At 42.1% G+C, this 16,436-nt stretch overlaps 1 protein-coding gene across 1 annotated transcript in view; it reads right to left on the reverse strand.

Moving 5' to 3' along the window:
* Positions 1 to 10,670: 10,670 nt before the first annotated feature.
* The window catches only part of PLA2G12A (phospholipase A2 group XIIA), a 55,228-nt gene continuing 49,462 nt past the window's right edge, over positions 10,671 to 16,436 (reverse strand). The window contains exon 4 of the mRNA XM_073571958.1: positions 10,671 to 13,671. Coding sequence (XP_073428059.1) covers positions 13,553 to 13,671 — 119 coding nt within the window. The 3' untranslated portion in view covers positions 10,671 to 13,552. The remainder of the gene's footprint in view (positions 13,672 to 16,436) is intronic.

The following is a 16,436-nucleotide window of genomic DNA, read 5'->3' on the forward strand; positions in this document are numbered from 1 at the left end:
CCAGAAATAACTTCACAACCTTTGACGTATGGGTGCATCATGGCGATCGTGCGGAGCACAGGAGTTGTAGCTGTACAATAGCCTAGGGGAGCTTGGCTAAAGTTAAAGTCAAGTAACTGCCAGGATCCACTGACCCTGGCATCTTAACCCCCTAAATGCAGCTATCGATATAAATCGCAGCATTTAGAAACAAGGGAGGGGGCTCCCTCTCTTGTCCCATCTTCTCCCCCGCTACGTCATTACGAGGCCAATCTTTGCCAATAGCAACCCGAGGTTGTCATAATGACATCTGGGTCACCAAGCTACGGCAAGCCTGTTGGACCATGCTCAGAGCATGGTCTAAGAGAGGGTTCCCCAACTCCAGTCCTCAAGGCCCACCAACAGGTCATGTTTTCAGGATTTCCTTTGTATTGCACAGGTGATGCAATTATCACCTGAGCAATTCTCAGGAAATCCTGAAAACATGATCTGTTGGTGGGCCTTGAGGACTGGAGTTGGGGAACCCTGGTCTAAGAGGCTTCTGTCTGTGCAGCACTGACAGGTATAATGCATTGCAATGCATTATACCAGAAATCAGGATTAAAAAAATGTTAAAGTCACATAGAGAGAGTAAATAAAAAAAGTAAAGATAATAAAAAAAAAAATCACAAAAAAAAGAAAAAATATTAAAACAATAAATACACATTTATCTTAAAAAAAAGAATAAACAAAAAAAAGTACACATATTTGGTATTGCCACATCCGGAACGACCTTGTCTATAAAACAGTCACGCTAGTTAACACTTTTAGTGAGCACCATTGTTGAACAATTCAATTAAAAAGTGTAAAAATAACTATGCTTTTTCATCATACCGCTAAACAAGAAGTGGAATAAAACACGATCAAAAAGTTAAATTTGGAATAAAAATGGTATTGATGAAAATGTTATTTGTCTCAATAAAAGAAGCCACCATACAGGCTGTCAGAGAAGAAATAAAAAAATGGTATAGCTCTCAAAATACAGTGATCAAAAACAATTATTTTTTCTATAAAATAGTTTTTATTGCGTAAAAGTGCCAAAGCATAAAAAAATGATAAAAATGTGGTATCGCTGTAATCGTACTGACCCAAAGAATAGAATTGCCTTATCACTTTTACCACATGGTGAATGGCATAAAAAAAAATTCCTGAATTGCTGGAATTTTTTCATTCTGCCTAACTAAAATCAGAATTCAGCAGTGTCTGTCTTTTTAAGTGTGCATAAAAGAGTGGTCGGCAGCAGTTTTTGTTCCTCTGAAAAGAAGGACACAGCTGAACAGAGGCCACATAGAGTCCAGAGTAAATCTGCTGCCTCATTATAGTGATTGGATCCTGTCACTCTGTCACTCAGCGATTTAGATGGAAAACCCAATGTAAGTGCTCACCCAGTAGACCTGCAGGGTGTAGCAGGAAGGCTCTTTCTCCTCTCTCACCCGTTAGGGCTATTTGTGGGGCCATAAAACTATTTGGGGTGCTATGTGGAGGCCATCACACTATTTGGAGTGCTATGTGAGGGCCATCATGCTATTTGGAGAGCTATGTGAGGGGCCAACATACTATAATTGGGGGGGGGGGGGCTATAATTGGAATGCTATGGGCAGGCCATCTTAATATTTGGAGTTCTATATGGGAGCCATCATGCTACTTGAGGAGCTATCATACTAGTTACACGGCGGTCTATGCCCTGGAAGTGTGTCCTGCATGTGAAGACTTCCGGGGCATGGTCCGTGCTGAAAAATACAGGCGCATGCGCAGTACCGATTATATGCTTCGCCGACAGTTGGGCAAAGCATACCGCGCAGGTGCTGGAGGTCATTTCAATGCGCAAGCGCTGAAAACAATGTTGTCTGTGATATTCACAGATGAAGATTACATTCAGCAAGCCGAGGAGGGAAGAAGGCGGCTAAGCCACGCCCATCGGACCTGACCGCGGCGATTTGCATACATCTCCAACAAGATAACAAAGGTATTTATGCATCAAATGTGCAGGGTCAGGGGGAATAAAAAATCCTAATAGAATCCTTATGGGACGCACAATTGGGTGATATCTTTAAATGATATCACTAAAAATGGATGAGAGATTCCCTTTAAAGACCTGGTTTGTTTTTCCTTTCTGCTTGCCTCTTTACTCCTCATCTTGGCTATAACTACTGACCCTGTGCTGCCTGTCTGGACCACAGGCTATCTGACCAAGTTTAGTCTTTTTCTCCTTGTACTGCATTCCTGAGCCTCTGGCCCCTGCTGTTCCGGGAACTTCCCTTCAGTGCTACATGGCGACTACCTGCGGCCAAGCCTAACCTTACCAGCAGAGCCTCTAGTGAACACCAGGTAGTGGCTTAGTCATGTCCCTCGAGTGTAAGCCCGACCTGTGGTGCAGTGGGTCCACACCCACCAGCATTACAGTGGGCTTGTGTGGGGGCTACTGTACTGTATGGAGGGTCATTATACTGTACTAGATGGTGGCCCGATTCTATCGCATCGGGTATTCTAGAGTCACTGTTAAAATAAAAAATAGTGATATACTCACCTCCCGATGGCCCCTGGACTCTTTCTCTCCTCTCACCACGCGCCCGGCATCTTCCGGTCCCAGTAATGCTTTGCGTGAAACACCGCTGATGACGTCGTACTGTCGCGAGAGTGACGTCATCTCCGGCCCTTCTCGCTAAGCATTACTGGGACCGGAAGAGCGTGGTGAGAGGCGGGACAGAGTCCGGTCCGGAGGCCGTAGGAAGGTGAGTATATAACTATTTTTATAACTATTTTTTATTTTAACAGAGACTCTAGAATACCCGATGCGATAGAATCGGGCCATCATCTAGTGTATTATACTCCTGTTATGCTAGTTTCACACTAGCATTTATTCCACGCAGCGCACGGTGCCGCTAAGCCCTGCCCCCTGCCGGCTCCCTGCCCACCCCATCCGGTCATCGCAGCCTACTATCGCACATGGACGCTTGCGATCTGTGCACCCTATCTTTAGCATAGGGTGTGCAGATCGTGCGCTAGTAGGATTTTGGCGTGCTCTGCGCACTTTTGAAGGTGCGCCGAGTGCGCCGAAATGCAACATGCTGCGTTCGGCGCACACGGGCGCACCTTCGAAAGTGCGCAGCGCACGCCAAAATCCTACTAGCGCACGGCCAGCGGCCCGCGATTTCGGTTACAGACAGACATGATAAGGCGTTTATACATAGATAGTGGGCTGTGTGGGGGCAAACATATTGTGTAGAGGGCTATGTTGGGGTCATGATACATTGTGAGGGAATGCCAACATATTCTGCAACATGTTTACATTTTAAGAAAACTTGCATAAACAGGAATGTCCATATTTTTTACTGGTACTGTAGATCAATGGAATTTTCAATCAATACTTTTTTGCAACAAATTTGCCTCCATTGAAAGCCTTATAAGCATAGGAACTGTTTTGCATGACCTGGCAGCAGCCGCTACACTTACAGGTGTGCTCATAAGTTCAGTTCAGAGACTCAATTCATCAGTTTTTTCGCCAGAAATCTGGATCAAAATACTAATATGTCGCACAATTTTTTCATCACTTGAGGTTGCACTAAAATATTGCGACTTTTGGCATTTTCACCAAGCTCCACCAAGACTGGGCCATGATGCCACAGCTTGTCTACTTCATGATGAGCTGGGGTGTAACTTAAGCCAGGGTCACACGACCATAGATTCTCTTATCCGAGAGAATGGGGTGATGCTAATGACACTCTGACCAGAGTTTGCTCAAAGTGTGAGCATAGTGTGATCCAATCCTCTTGGATAAGAGGACCGTAGGATAGGAGAGAAGATGGAGAATAACATATCTCCATCTTCTCCATTGTGCAAGTCAGCAGAAACTTTAATGGGTGAATGTCTCTTGATTTCAGAGTGAAATAGCAATATGCAGTGTTTTGTTTTTTTTCCACAGACAAATTCTGTCTGTATAAAAAACCAAATGGTCATCTGCAATGCACCATTGAATTAGGCTATGTGCACACGTAGTTTTAGGTCCTGCGCATTTTTCCGCGCGGATTTGGAAAAATCCGCAGGTAAATTCTCAGGTCAAAAGACCTGCGGTTTATCTGCTGATTAGGCTGCTTTCACACATCCGGTGGTTTTGTTCCGGCGGCGTGCGGTGGAAAGCGGGTTAAACCTCACAGTGTCCGCGCATGTGCTGTAGAAGCCGTTCCGGCGCTGCAAAAAACCGTTGCAGGCAACATTTTTTGCTGACGCAGGACGGCGCACGTTTGCCGTTTCTGGCTTAAAACGGAGGCGCCGCATGTCCTTCCAACACGATGCGGCGATCATTAAATTCTATGTGCCAAAACCGGATCCAATTCCGGATCCGGTTCTCACACTTTTCGCCGCATCGTGCCGGATTCAAAAAGCCGGATGTGTGAAAGCAGCCTTAGCCTGTGGTTTAGCCCTGCAGGTTCACACCTCTACAATGGAGGTGTGAAACTGCTGCGGATTGAACGCGTGGAAAAATCCGCATGTGCACAGCGTTTTTCAGTTTACCATTGAAAACAATGGTACTGTACAACGCAGCTAAATCTGCTGCGGGCGGACCTGCAGCAGAATCCGCAACGTGTGTACATGGCCTTACTGTACACTGGTCTGAGTGATAGTGTGTGTGTGTGTGTATATATATATATATATATATATATACATACATACATATATATATATACACACACATACTTACTGTGTTCCAAATGATTATGCAAAAAGAGTTTAGGAGTGATAAGGTTAGAATTTTTTTGTTTGTCATTTAAACTCATTGATGGTGATGTGTGTCAGGGCTCTTTATATCACTGAAAGCAATTGCAGATACCTGTGCAAATTAGTTTGGCAGGTGTGTCCAAATAAAGGCAAGACTACTTAAGAAGGCTGTTCCACATTATTAAGCAGCCTACATTTTTTGCCAAAAAGGGAAAGAAAAAGGATGTGTCGGCTGCTGAGAAGCAACAAATTGTGGAGTATTTAGGTCAAGGCATGACTACCCGGGCTGTGGAGTCGGAGTCGTGGAGTCGGAGTCGGTGCTCATTTTGGTGGAGTCGGAGTCGGAGTTGGAGTCGGTATAAAATGGACCGACTCCGACTCCTAAAATATATAATAAATTGGGTACAGTAATTCAATGCAGGATGTGCTGAATATTTTTTCATAGGAGTTTGGGAAAGTTATGAAATGTCATATAAATGGCTGTTCTATTCCTGATCTAAGGCTACATTCACACACAGCGTTTTTCCTGTGTTTTTTGAGGATACGTTTTTCAGCTGCAAAAGCTGATCATCTTTTTAAAAAACTGCATCACCTGAAAGGTTTTTGAGCTCATAGATAATGTTTTCAATAGCAAAAGCAGATTAGAAATCTGCTCTATCTGTATATCCATATCTGTCTATCCATATCGTATCTGTACCAAAAAGAATGAAAACCGGGTAGTACACCAATATATATTCTGTTCTATCTAAATATCTTGATTATTGGATCATAAAAATGATTAAATGTCTGAGGTTCACATTGTACTCCAATAAATTTTTCACTTAAATATAAGCAATATATGTGTGGGAGTCGGAGTCGGAGTCGTGGAGTCGGAGTTGGAGTCGGTGTAAGGGAAATTGAGGAGTCGGAGTCGCAGGTTTGGCTTACCGACTCCACAGCCCTGATGACTACAATCCACGTTGCCAAGACACTTTATCGTGATCATCGCACAATCAAGAAGTACGTAGCTGATTCCCAGCACACACGTGTGCGTGCTGATAATGAAAAATTGAGGACTCTTTCCAACAGGCAATTGCGTCAGGTTAAAAGAGCAGCTGCAAAAATGCCTTGCCATAGCAGCAGACAAGTTTTTGAAGCTGCTGGTGCCTCCAACGTCCCCCAAACAACAAGATGCAGGGTCCTTCAGAGGTTTGCAGCTGTGCGTAAGCCATCCTGTCGACCACCTCTATCCACTGCACACAAGCAGAAACGGCTCCAGTGGGCCAAACGATACATGAAGACTGACTTCCAAACTGTTTTGTTCACCGATGAGTGCCGTGCAACGCTCGATGGTCCAGATGGATGGAGTGGAGGATGGCTGGTTGATGGACACCCCATGAAAACACGGCTAAGGCGCCAACAAGGAGGAGGTGGAGTAATGTTTTGGGCTGGAATCATGGGGAGAGAGATTGTCGGCCCCTTTAGGATCCCTGAAGGGGTAAAGATGAACTCCATAATCTATGTGGAGTTTCTAAAACTATTGCAAAAAAAAAAAAGGGGGGAGACAAAAGCGCAATAGGGTCTTATCACGTTACAAAGGACAGTATATCTTGAAATATGCTCACCTGGTTAGGATGAGATAAGAGCGTGTAGGTAGCGGCTGCTGCAGATCCACAGGTCTTCAGTGACCAGAAGAAATGATAGCTCCAAAGGGAGTTCGTAGCTATATTCCGCGCTGCCGCTTTAGACAAATTCCAGGAGAGTGCTGTATGATTGCAGTGGTTTTATTCTACGCGTTTCAGGGGTCTCATGCCAGGCATGAGACCCCTGAAACGCGTAGAATAAAACCACTGCAATCATACAGCACTCTCCTGGAATTTGTCTAAAGCGGCAGAGTTTCTAAAACAGCACTTCCTGCCATGGTTCAAGAGGAAGAACCGTGCTTTCCGCAGCAAGATTATTTTCATGCATGATAATGCACCGTCTCATACTGCAAATAACACATCTGCATCTCTGGCTGCTATGGGCATAAAAGAGGACAAACTTATGGTGTGGCCACCATCTTCCCCTGACCTCAACCCCATTGAGAACCTCTGGAGCATCATCCAAAGGAGTGTCTATGATGGCGGGAGGCAGTTCACATCTAAGCAACAGCTCTGGGAGGGTATTCTGTCCACATGCAAAACAATTGAAGCACAAACCATCCAAAAACTGACATTCAATGGACGAGAGTTCAGAAGCTTCTTTCGAACAAGAGGTCCTATGTGCAAAAGTAACATCACCTAGAATAAAGTTTTGACTTGAAAACTGTTTGATTTCATTTTGTAATAAGCTGATAATGCTTATTTCACAATTGACCATTTTTTTGTTCAAAATAAAAATAAAAATGGTTGAAAACTCTGCTGTGCATAATAATTTGGAACATGCATTTTGAGTGTTTATTTTTAAAAATATACTGTTTTCATAGGCAGTTTGTTCAAAAACATTGCAATTATTCTAGAATATTAGATGACTGGAAAATAACAATGACTGCAATTCATATAGGTAATTTAGAGAAAATATGAGGAAATATTTTTTGCATAATAACTTGGAACACAGTGTATACACACACAGGGGTTGGACAAAATAATGGAAACACCTAACGTTTTGGCATCATAATCTTCGAACATGTAATAAACATGCAAATCGTGACATACAGTTGTGGCCAAAAGTATTGACACCCCTGCAATTCTGTCAGATAATACTCAGTTTCTTCCTGAAAATGATTGCAAACACAAATTCTTTGGTATTATCTTCATTTAATTTGTCTTAAATGAAAAAACACAAAAAGAATTGTCATAAAGCCAAATTTGATATAATTCCACATCAAACATAAAGAAGGTGGACAAAAGTATTGGCACTGTTCGAAAAATCATGTGATGCTTCTCTAATTTGTGTAATTAACAGCACCTGTAACTTACCTGTGGCACCTAACAGGTGTTGGCAATAACTAAATCACACTTGCAGCCAGTTGACATGGATTAAAGTTGACTCAACCTCTGTCCTGTGTCCTTGTGTGTACAACATTGAGCATGGAGAAAATAAAGACCAAAGAACTGTCTGAGGACTTGAGAAACCAAATTGTGAGGAAACATGAGCAATCTCAAGGCTACAAGTCCATCTCCAAAGACCGGAATGTTCCTGTGTCTACCGTGCAGAGTGTCATCAAGAAGTTTAAAGCCCATGGCACTGTGGCTAACCTCCCTAGATGTGGATGGAAAAGAAAAATTGACAAGAGATTTCAACACAAGAGTGTGCGGATGTTGGATAAAGAACCTTGACTAACATCCAAACAAGTTCAAGCTGCCCTGCAGTCCGTACACTGCAGAGTCAACCCGTACTATCCGTCGGCGTCTGAATGAAAAGGGACTGTATGGTAGGAGACCCAGGAAGACCCCACTTCTTACCCCGAGACATAAAAAAGCCAGGCTGGAGTTTGCCAAAACTTACCTGAAAAAGCCTAAAACATTTTGGAAGAATGTTCTCTGGTCAGATGAGACAAAAGTAGAGCTTTTAGGGCAAAAGCATCAACATAGAGTTTACAGGAGAAAAGAGGCATTCAAAGAAAAGTACACGGTCCCTACAGTCAAACATGGCGGAGGTTCCCTGATGTTTTGGGGTTTCTTTGCTGCCTCTGGTACTGGACTGCTTGACCGTGTGCGTGGCATTATGAAGTCAGAAGACTACCAACAAATTTTGCAGCATAATGTAGGGCCCAGTGTGAGAAAGCTGGGTCTCCCTCAGAGGTCATGGCTCTTCCAGCAGGACAATGACCCAAAACACACTTCAAAAAGCACTAGAAAATGGTTTGAGAGAAAGCATTGGAGACTTCTAAGGTGGTCAGCAATGAGTCCAGATCTGAATCCCACAGAACACCTGTGGAGACATCTAAAAATGGCAGTTTGGAGAAGGCACCCTTCAAATATCAGGGACCTGGAGCAGTTTGCCAAAGAAGAATGGTCTAAAATGCCAGCAGAGCATTGTAAGAAACTCATTGATGGTTACCGGAAGCGGTTGGTCGCAGTTATTTTGGCTAAAGGTTGTGCAACCATTAGGCTGAGGGTGCCAATACTTTTGTCTGGCCCATTTTTGGAGTTTTGTGTGAAATGATCACTGTTTTGCTTTTTGCTTCATTCTCTTTTGTGTTTTTCATTTAAGACAAATTAAATGGATAATACCAAAGAATGTGTTTGCAATCATTTTCAGGAAGAAACTGAGTATTATCTGACAGAATTGCAGGGGTGTCAATATTTTTTGGCCACAACTGTATGGTAATGTTTTGTAGTTGATTATTAGTGTTATATGATGTGTATGCAAATTAACTGTTTGTTTTGCAGAATTGTAAGAACATTGCTGAAAACCTGATACCAATGTCAGACCTCTCTAATTTTAAAAGAGGCCAAATTGTTGGTGCTCGTTTGGCAGGCGCTAGTGTAACAGAAAGTGCCCGAATGCTTGGCGTGTCAAGAGGTACTGTCTCCATAGTAATGACTGCGTTTGAAAGAGAAGGAAAAACGTCCTCAGCAAAGCACAGGTCCGGCCGAAAGTCGAAGTTGACTGAGAGAGACCGTCGGACTCTAAAGCGAATTATGAGAGAGGATCGCAAGACCACGGCTCCGAAAATCACTGCTGAGTTCAATGAACACCTACAGAACCCAGTTTCCACGAAAACTGTTCGTCGGGAGCTGCACAAATCTGGATTCCAAGGAAAAGCTGCAATTCGAAAACCACTGCTCTCAATGACAAATGTTTCCAAGCGTTTAGAGTGGTGTAGAAACCTCCAGAATTGGTCCCTCGAGCAGTGGAAAAGTGATATTCTCAGATGAATCATCGTTTACCCTGTTTTCGACCTCTGGCCGAGTGTACGTTTGGAGACAGCCGAAAGAAGCATTCCATCCAGACTGCCTTCTCCCAACCGTAAAACATGGCGGAGGTTCTGTGATGATCTGGGGTGCTATTTCGGCCGAACCAATGATATCCCTCCTATGGTTCAAGCACTGTTCCCTGAGGGGAACGCCATCTTTCAGGATGATAATGCACCAATTCATACAACTCGAATGGTTAAAGCATGGCACGAGGAACATTGTAATGAAGTTGAGCATCTCATCTGGCCCCCACAATCCCCAGACCTTAACATTGAGCATTTATGGTTGATTTTAGAGATTCAAGTTAGACGTCGATTTCCGCCGCCATCGTCGCTCAAAGAACTGGAGGGTGTTTTAACTGAAGAATGGGCTACAATTCCTTTGGAAACAATTCACACCTTGTATGAATCCATACCTCGGATAATTGAGGCTGTAATCGCCGCAAAAGGTGGACCTACACCATATTAAACTAACTTTTGTTGGTTTCCAGGTGTTTCCAATATTTTGTCCAATATATATACATACACACACACACATATATATATATATATATATATATATATATATTTATAAAAAAAAATCTAATAGCATTCACCCGACATATACGCTCGCGTGACAATGGCCTTGCACATTTTACTCTAGTGCTTGACTGAAGTAAGATCTATGGCAAAGAGCAGGTAGGCACATGCCGCTTGATGACTCAGGAGTGTCTGACTCCAGCATTACCTCCTCATCAAGACTGGTGTGAACAATGCAGGTCTTGATGAAAGGAGGCCAAAGTGTTTACATCTGGCTGCCACCAGAGCAAATAAAAGCTGATCATGGAGGTACCAGGTGTCGAACTACAACTGATCTGCTATTGAGGACCTATCCTGTGGATAAATCATCAATACCTATGCCCAGACTACTCTTTCAATAATTCTGAAACATCTGTCAACTGCAGAAGTGTACTCCAGTGCACTTTGCCACATGCTTTCCGCGCTCCACACAGTTCTGGTTGTGTTCTAAATATATTGCATTAAAATATGTGAGAAAGGACAGTAGACTGATGGGTCAAATGCTTCATATTTTAATAAATATGATCGTTTTAAGTCTTAAATCTGGACTTAACAAATGTTAATGAACAACACATGTAGTGGTCAAAAAAAATGTTCTAAAAATACAAAATGGGCACATTTTATATTTCACAATTTTTAACAAATTACAGTAAACTTTTTTGGCTGTAGGAGAATCGTCCCACATTTCTAAAAAAAAAAAAAAAAAAAAAAAAAATTGTGACACGGTGCAATTTTTTTTTTATTCCACCAGACTTCTGGCACAAATCTCATAATGAATGTGTGAAAACTCCAGAACAGAGTAAATGAAATGAGTTGGACAACAGCTTTAACTCAGAATAATCAGGAAAAAAAAATCAAAGAACATTGGAATGTAGTTATAAAACTTTTTAACAGAAAAATATACCGCACTTGATGCCTGTAGAAATCAAAAGCTTTTTCCTTTTATAAAGGGAATTTATCACTAGATCATAGGACACTAAATCACTAGTATTAGTTATACTGCTGGGGTCTAGTAATCTAAACACGACCATCCCAGAAACTACGAGAAAATCACCAACCTTGATGAATCTGAGCCATCGACTTGACAGTCTTAAAATGTGCTAGAAGTATCATAATGATTCACAACGTTCTGGGGTATTCCAATCTCCAAGATCCTATCCCAATATGTAGTAGGTGTAATGATAATAATAATAGCAAATACCTCCAATTAGAAATGTAGTTTAGTTCTACTGATTTGCTATGTTTCTTTCCTGATCTGCAGGGCATTGTAGTAGTTTAGTGGTCGCAACCATGGATATCTAACAGCTAACTATCACTATATGAGTAGTGGTAACCATGCATATCTAAGATAATTCAATGCCCCGTATATGGGTTAAGCAATATAACGAATCAGAAAAACTATACTACATTTCTAATTGCAGTTATTTGCTATTATTATTATTAAACCTACTACATATAGGGATAGGATCTTGGAGCTAGGATTACACCTTTAAGTTTAGAAAAAATGATTAGTTGGCTTTGTACTAGAAATTTCTGTAAAAACGGTGGCAAATTTTTGGTACAATGTGTCACTCACTATGCCTCTCCCCTTTTCAAGTAAGCCATGTTCATAGTTGGTCAAGGTACTAATAGCATCTAAAACACAAAAACTAGTGCAACTAATGAACAACAGTAGACTGATGCAATTTGCGCCCAAACTCTGGTGCTTTTGACTTGATTAATGTCCCCAATGTGTGAAATCACGTTAGTGCTGAATTGAAAAGTTCATTATCTCATGGTTCGAATACGGACAGATTATTAAGGACTATATCATTTCAATGATGGTACACAGCACCTCATGGGAATATAGGGTCAGCTTTACCCATAGACGAAGCGCAAGTCCCTAACCAAAGGGTCCCTCTTGGAAAAATGTCCAATATCCATAAACAAAGGAGACAGCGCCTCACACGTTGGTGAAAGAGAAATCACGTCTCGATCCCAATGATCTTTATCAAGCACTTGGGATTGAAACGTCGCCACAGAAGGCAATAAATGTGATTTCTCTTTCACCATGTGAGGCGCTGTCTCCTTTGTTTCAAGATTATTAAGGACCGACTGTGGAACTCCTGACTAGAGTTGAGCGAATTTGTTCGAATACGATCAGCATCGAATATTGTTTTTGCAATATTCGACGAACACAGCCGAACGTCATTAGTCAATGGGAGTAGAAATGACCAAATATGTTCGGAACCGATCATCAAACATACATTTGGCACAAATAGGGTACCGATATGGCACAAATAGGCCAAATTCAGATCCGACAACCAAATCCGAACAAAGTCGCTCAACTCTACTCCTGACGTAACTCAGTGGCCAAACATATACCCAAGACACTTATGTCTGAAGCCGCAGGAACCATGGTCAGTCTGTAAATTCTGAATAATTGCTGGTTACTGTTACTTACTGGCCACCGATTATTGTGATCGATAATTTGGCCAGTCCTGCTTTAGCGTTTGAATTTTGAGGGTGCAATTACGAGAATGTCTGCCAAGATGCTAAACTGCCCACACAAAGTAATGTACCCAGGCAAATTCATATTGCCAATATTAAAGTCAGGTTGTGTATCCTGGGGATTCTCTTTGGTGCAATACGTGATGTCGTACTGACTTCTTGCGTCTTTGAACTTAACATTTTCCATGGAACAACAATCTGACCAGAAAAAGTACATATAAGCCCCAACTAGAATATATTCGATTAATAATAAGACGTTCATTTGATGTGTGCTTTAAGCTCCACATAGTGAGTTCCACAACAGCTACTGTCCACATTATCTATAAAACAAGACAGAAGCTATTAAATCAGTTAGACTAGTGTTATATGACGACTTTGGCAGTGTGATTTTCGGTGCAGCTCACTTGCATTGCAACTTTTGTGGCTATCTAGCAGTGTTTGTTTTTCTAGTGAGTCACACTTCAACAGAAATGAATGAGAAAAGTTGAGAAGACCTTTGCTCCGTTCTTAGCTCCAATGGAATGTGGATATTGTAAAAATGCTTCAAGTCATGCTAAAATTACAATAAGTAGTTTCATTCATTTTTAAAGGTGCAACTTCGAAGTAGGCCAACATCAAACATTCCCAAAAGTAGTGCAGCGGCAGGCACCCAAAGGTGCTCTACAAATTATGTAATACATAGTATTGCATTATACACAAAAAAGGTGCATAGTGATGTAGAAATGAAATCACTCAGTACCCTGAGGTTAAAGTTCAATTATCTATAGTATATGAAAAATACATATATCCCTCATAGGGCATTGGATAAAACAAAGCAGAAAAAAATGCCCTGACTAGTTCTTAGTTGTACAGATCTTTTGTGGCAGCTGCAGCTTGAGGAATCCTCAGTCATAGATCTATTTTTTCTTCATATGGACAAACGCATGCAGCTCTTTGGCTTTCCATGTATGGTTTACATCCCAAATGTATGACCGCATCAAACAGAAGTGCCACCGTGGATTCACAAGCTAAGGGAAGAGAAAAAGAGAGTACATATAAAGAGATATACAAAGTATCCATTCCCTGTTTTAACTTTTACCATTGATTTTCAGTTAGACAACATGTTCAGTTATACTGTATTTATACCTTTACCGAGATGCGGGTGCAGGCTGTTTTACATCCAGCAGCTATCGGAGCTTGCTCTGATCACTGCAGTTTAGACACTCAAATGCCACTGTTGGAGATTGACAGCAGTATTTAAGTTTCATGACCCCGACGTGCCAATTTGGTCCACCGTCACAAGGTCTAGTTGATGGGTTGCCATGGCATTATTGGGTCACAGTTGCTGCCTTTGGTTTACACCCATGAAGCAGTCAAAGCTTCATCCATCAAACTAGTAAAACATTTTGTGTAAAATGCATAGTTCCCTCGACTACCTTTTAGGTCACACCAATAAAAGATGGAACAGTCAACCCCAAAACTCCCCCCCAGCCCACTTCTCTTTCCTTCTTGGTGCAGGTTGAAGCACTTGCCAAGACAATGTTACTATGTGAGTGTTGCTGCCACCTGCTGGCTGCACACATACAGCGGTTGGACAAAATAATGGAAATACCTAACGTTTTGGCATCATAATCTTCGAACATGTTATAAACATGCAAACCGTGACATATGGTAATGTTTTGTAGTTGATTATTTGTGTTATGTGATATGTGTATGTAAATTAACTGTTTGTTTTGCAGAATTGTAAGAACATTGATGAGAACCTGATACCAATGGCAGACTTCTCTGATTTTCAAAGAGGCCAAATTGTTGGTGCTCGTATGGCAGGCGCTAGTGTAACAGAAAGTGCCCGAAAGCTTGGCGTGTCAAGAGGTACTGTCTTCAAAGTAATGACTGCGTTTGAAAGAGAAGGAAAAACGTCCTCAGCAAAGCACAGGTCCGGACTCTAAAGCGAATTGTGAGAGAGGATCGCAAGACCACGGCTCCGAAAATCACTGCTGAGCTCAATGAACACCTACAGAACCCAGTTTCCACGAAAACTGTTCGTCGGAAGCTGCACAAATCTGGATTCCACGGAAGAGCTGCAATTAGAAAACCGCTGCTCTCAATGACAAATGTTTCCAAGCGTTTAGAGTGGTGTAGAAACCTCCAGAATTGGTCCCTCGAGCAGTGGAAACATGTGATATTCTCAGACGATTGATCGTTTACCCTATTTCCGACCTCCAGCCGAGTGTACATTTGGAGACAGCCGAAAGAAGCATTCCATCCTGACTGCCTTCTCCCAACCGTAAAACATGGCGGAGGTTCTGAGATGATCTGGGGTGCTATTTCGTGGAGATCCGCCGGGCCAATGATATCCCTTCATGGAAGAATTAACAGCCGAGATTATTTAGGCATTTTGGGCAACCAAGTGCATCCTATGGTTCAAGCACTGTTCCCGGAGGGGAACGCCATCTTTCAGGATGATAATGCACCAATTCATACAGCTAGAATCGTTAAAGCATGGCACGAGGAACATTGTAATGAAGTTGAGCAGCTCATCTGGCCCCCACAATCCCCAGACCTCAACATTATTGAACATTTATGGTTGATTTTAGAGACTCAAGTTAGACGATTTCCGCCGCCATCGTCGCTCAAAGAACTGGAGGGTGTTTTAACTGAAGAATGGGCTAAAATTCCTTTGGAAACAATTCACACCTTGTATGAATCCATACCTCGGAGAATTGAGGCTGTAATTGACGCAAAAGGTGGACCTACACCATATTAAACTAACTTTTGTTGAAGTTTTCAGGTGTTTCCATTATTTTGTCCAACCCCTGTATATCTACAGTGTTCTGTGAGGTTAGAAAACTCAACCTCAACAGAGACATTACTTTAGAATAGTGATTAGTGAATTTGTTCGGAAAACGATCGCCAGACATAAATTTCGTATGAAAATGTCACATCCGGATTCGTGATCAGAAACACGAGCAAAATTTTATAAAATCGGTAACATTCGGTAAAAGTGCAGGAAAATATTTGCGTTGCCACAAAAGTATTTTCAGCACTTTAGCAATGATAATGGTGGTGTATCATGAGTGTTTGGCACGTGTTTGATGAGGGGAGGGGGTTTGCAGAGCTCACGGCGTTCTTATAAAAAGTCTCCCCCCCCCCCCCCCCCCAACTTTGTGTGCATATTGTGGCTAGCCAATCAGGGCGCAGGAAACGCCCACAATGTCCTGACACAACAGCTTGTGTAATTGGCTGCTGAAATCACATGTCCCTCTCCACGTAAAGAGTGGACATCTTGTTTTAGCGCCATTTTGACACTAACAGCGCAGAGAGGCTGCCACGGTTAACAGCAAGATTTTAGCTAGTTAGGCAGTTTTATATCAGTCAGTGTAGCTAGCTAGTGTCCAGTGTGGCTGTGAAATTTACCTTCCAGCACTTTTTTTTTGGACATTACTGAGGTCCACAAATAAAACCAGCAAGGAATGTGTTGTGCACTGCTTCTTTTGTGCGCCATGCACGAGTATAGCATTCTAAAAAATATCCCACATTTTAGCTAGTTAGTTGTATATCAGCTAGATAGTGTAGCTAGATAGTCCCAGTGTGGCTGTTAAATTTACCTTTCAGTATTTTTTTTTTTTTGTCATTACTGAGGTCCAAAGCCAGCAGCGCACATGTCCTACAAGTGTGTTATGCACTGCTTCTGTTGTGCTTCATGCACGAGTAATAGCATTCTAAATAATATTTTTTTCGCAAGCTAAATGTGAAACAGCCTGTTGTATCCCAGCTTGTCATTCTGTGGCAG

The sequence above is a fragment of the Dendrobates tinctorius genome, unplaced genomic scaffold (assembly GCF_039654945.1).
Source record: "Dendrobates tinctorius isolate UK_male_01 unplaced genomic scaffold, ASM3965494v1 ptg000030l, whole genome shotgun sequence".
In the NCBI taxonomy this organism is placed as follows: Eukaryota; Metazoa; Chordata; class Amphibia; order Anura; family Dendrobatidae; genus Dendrobates; species Dendrobates tinctorius.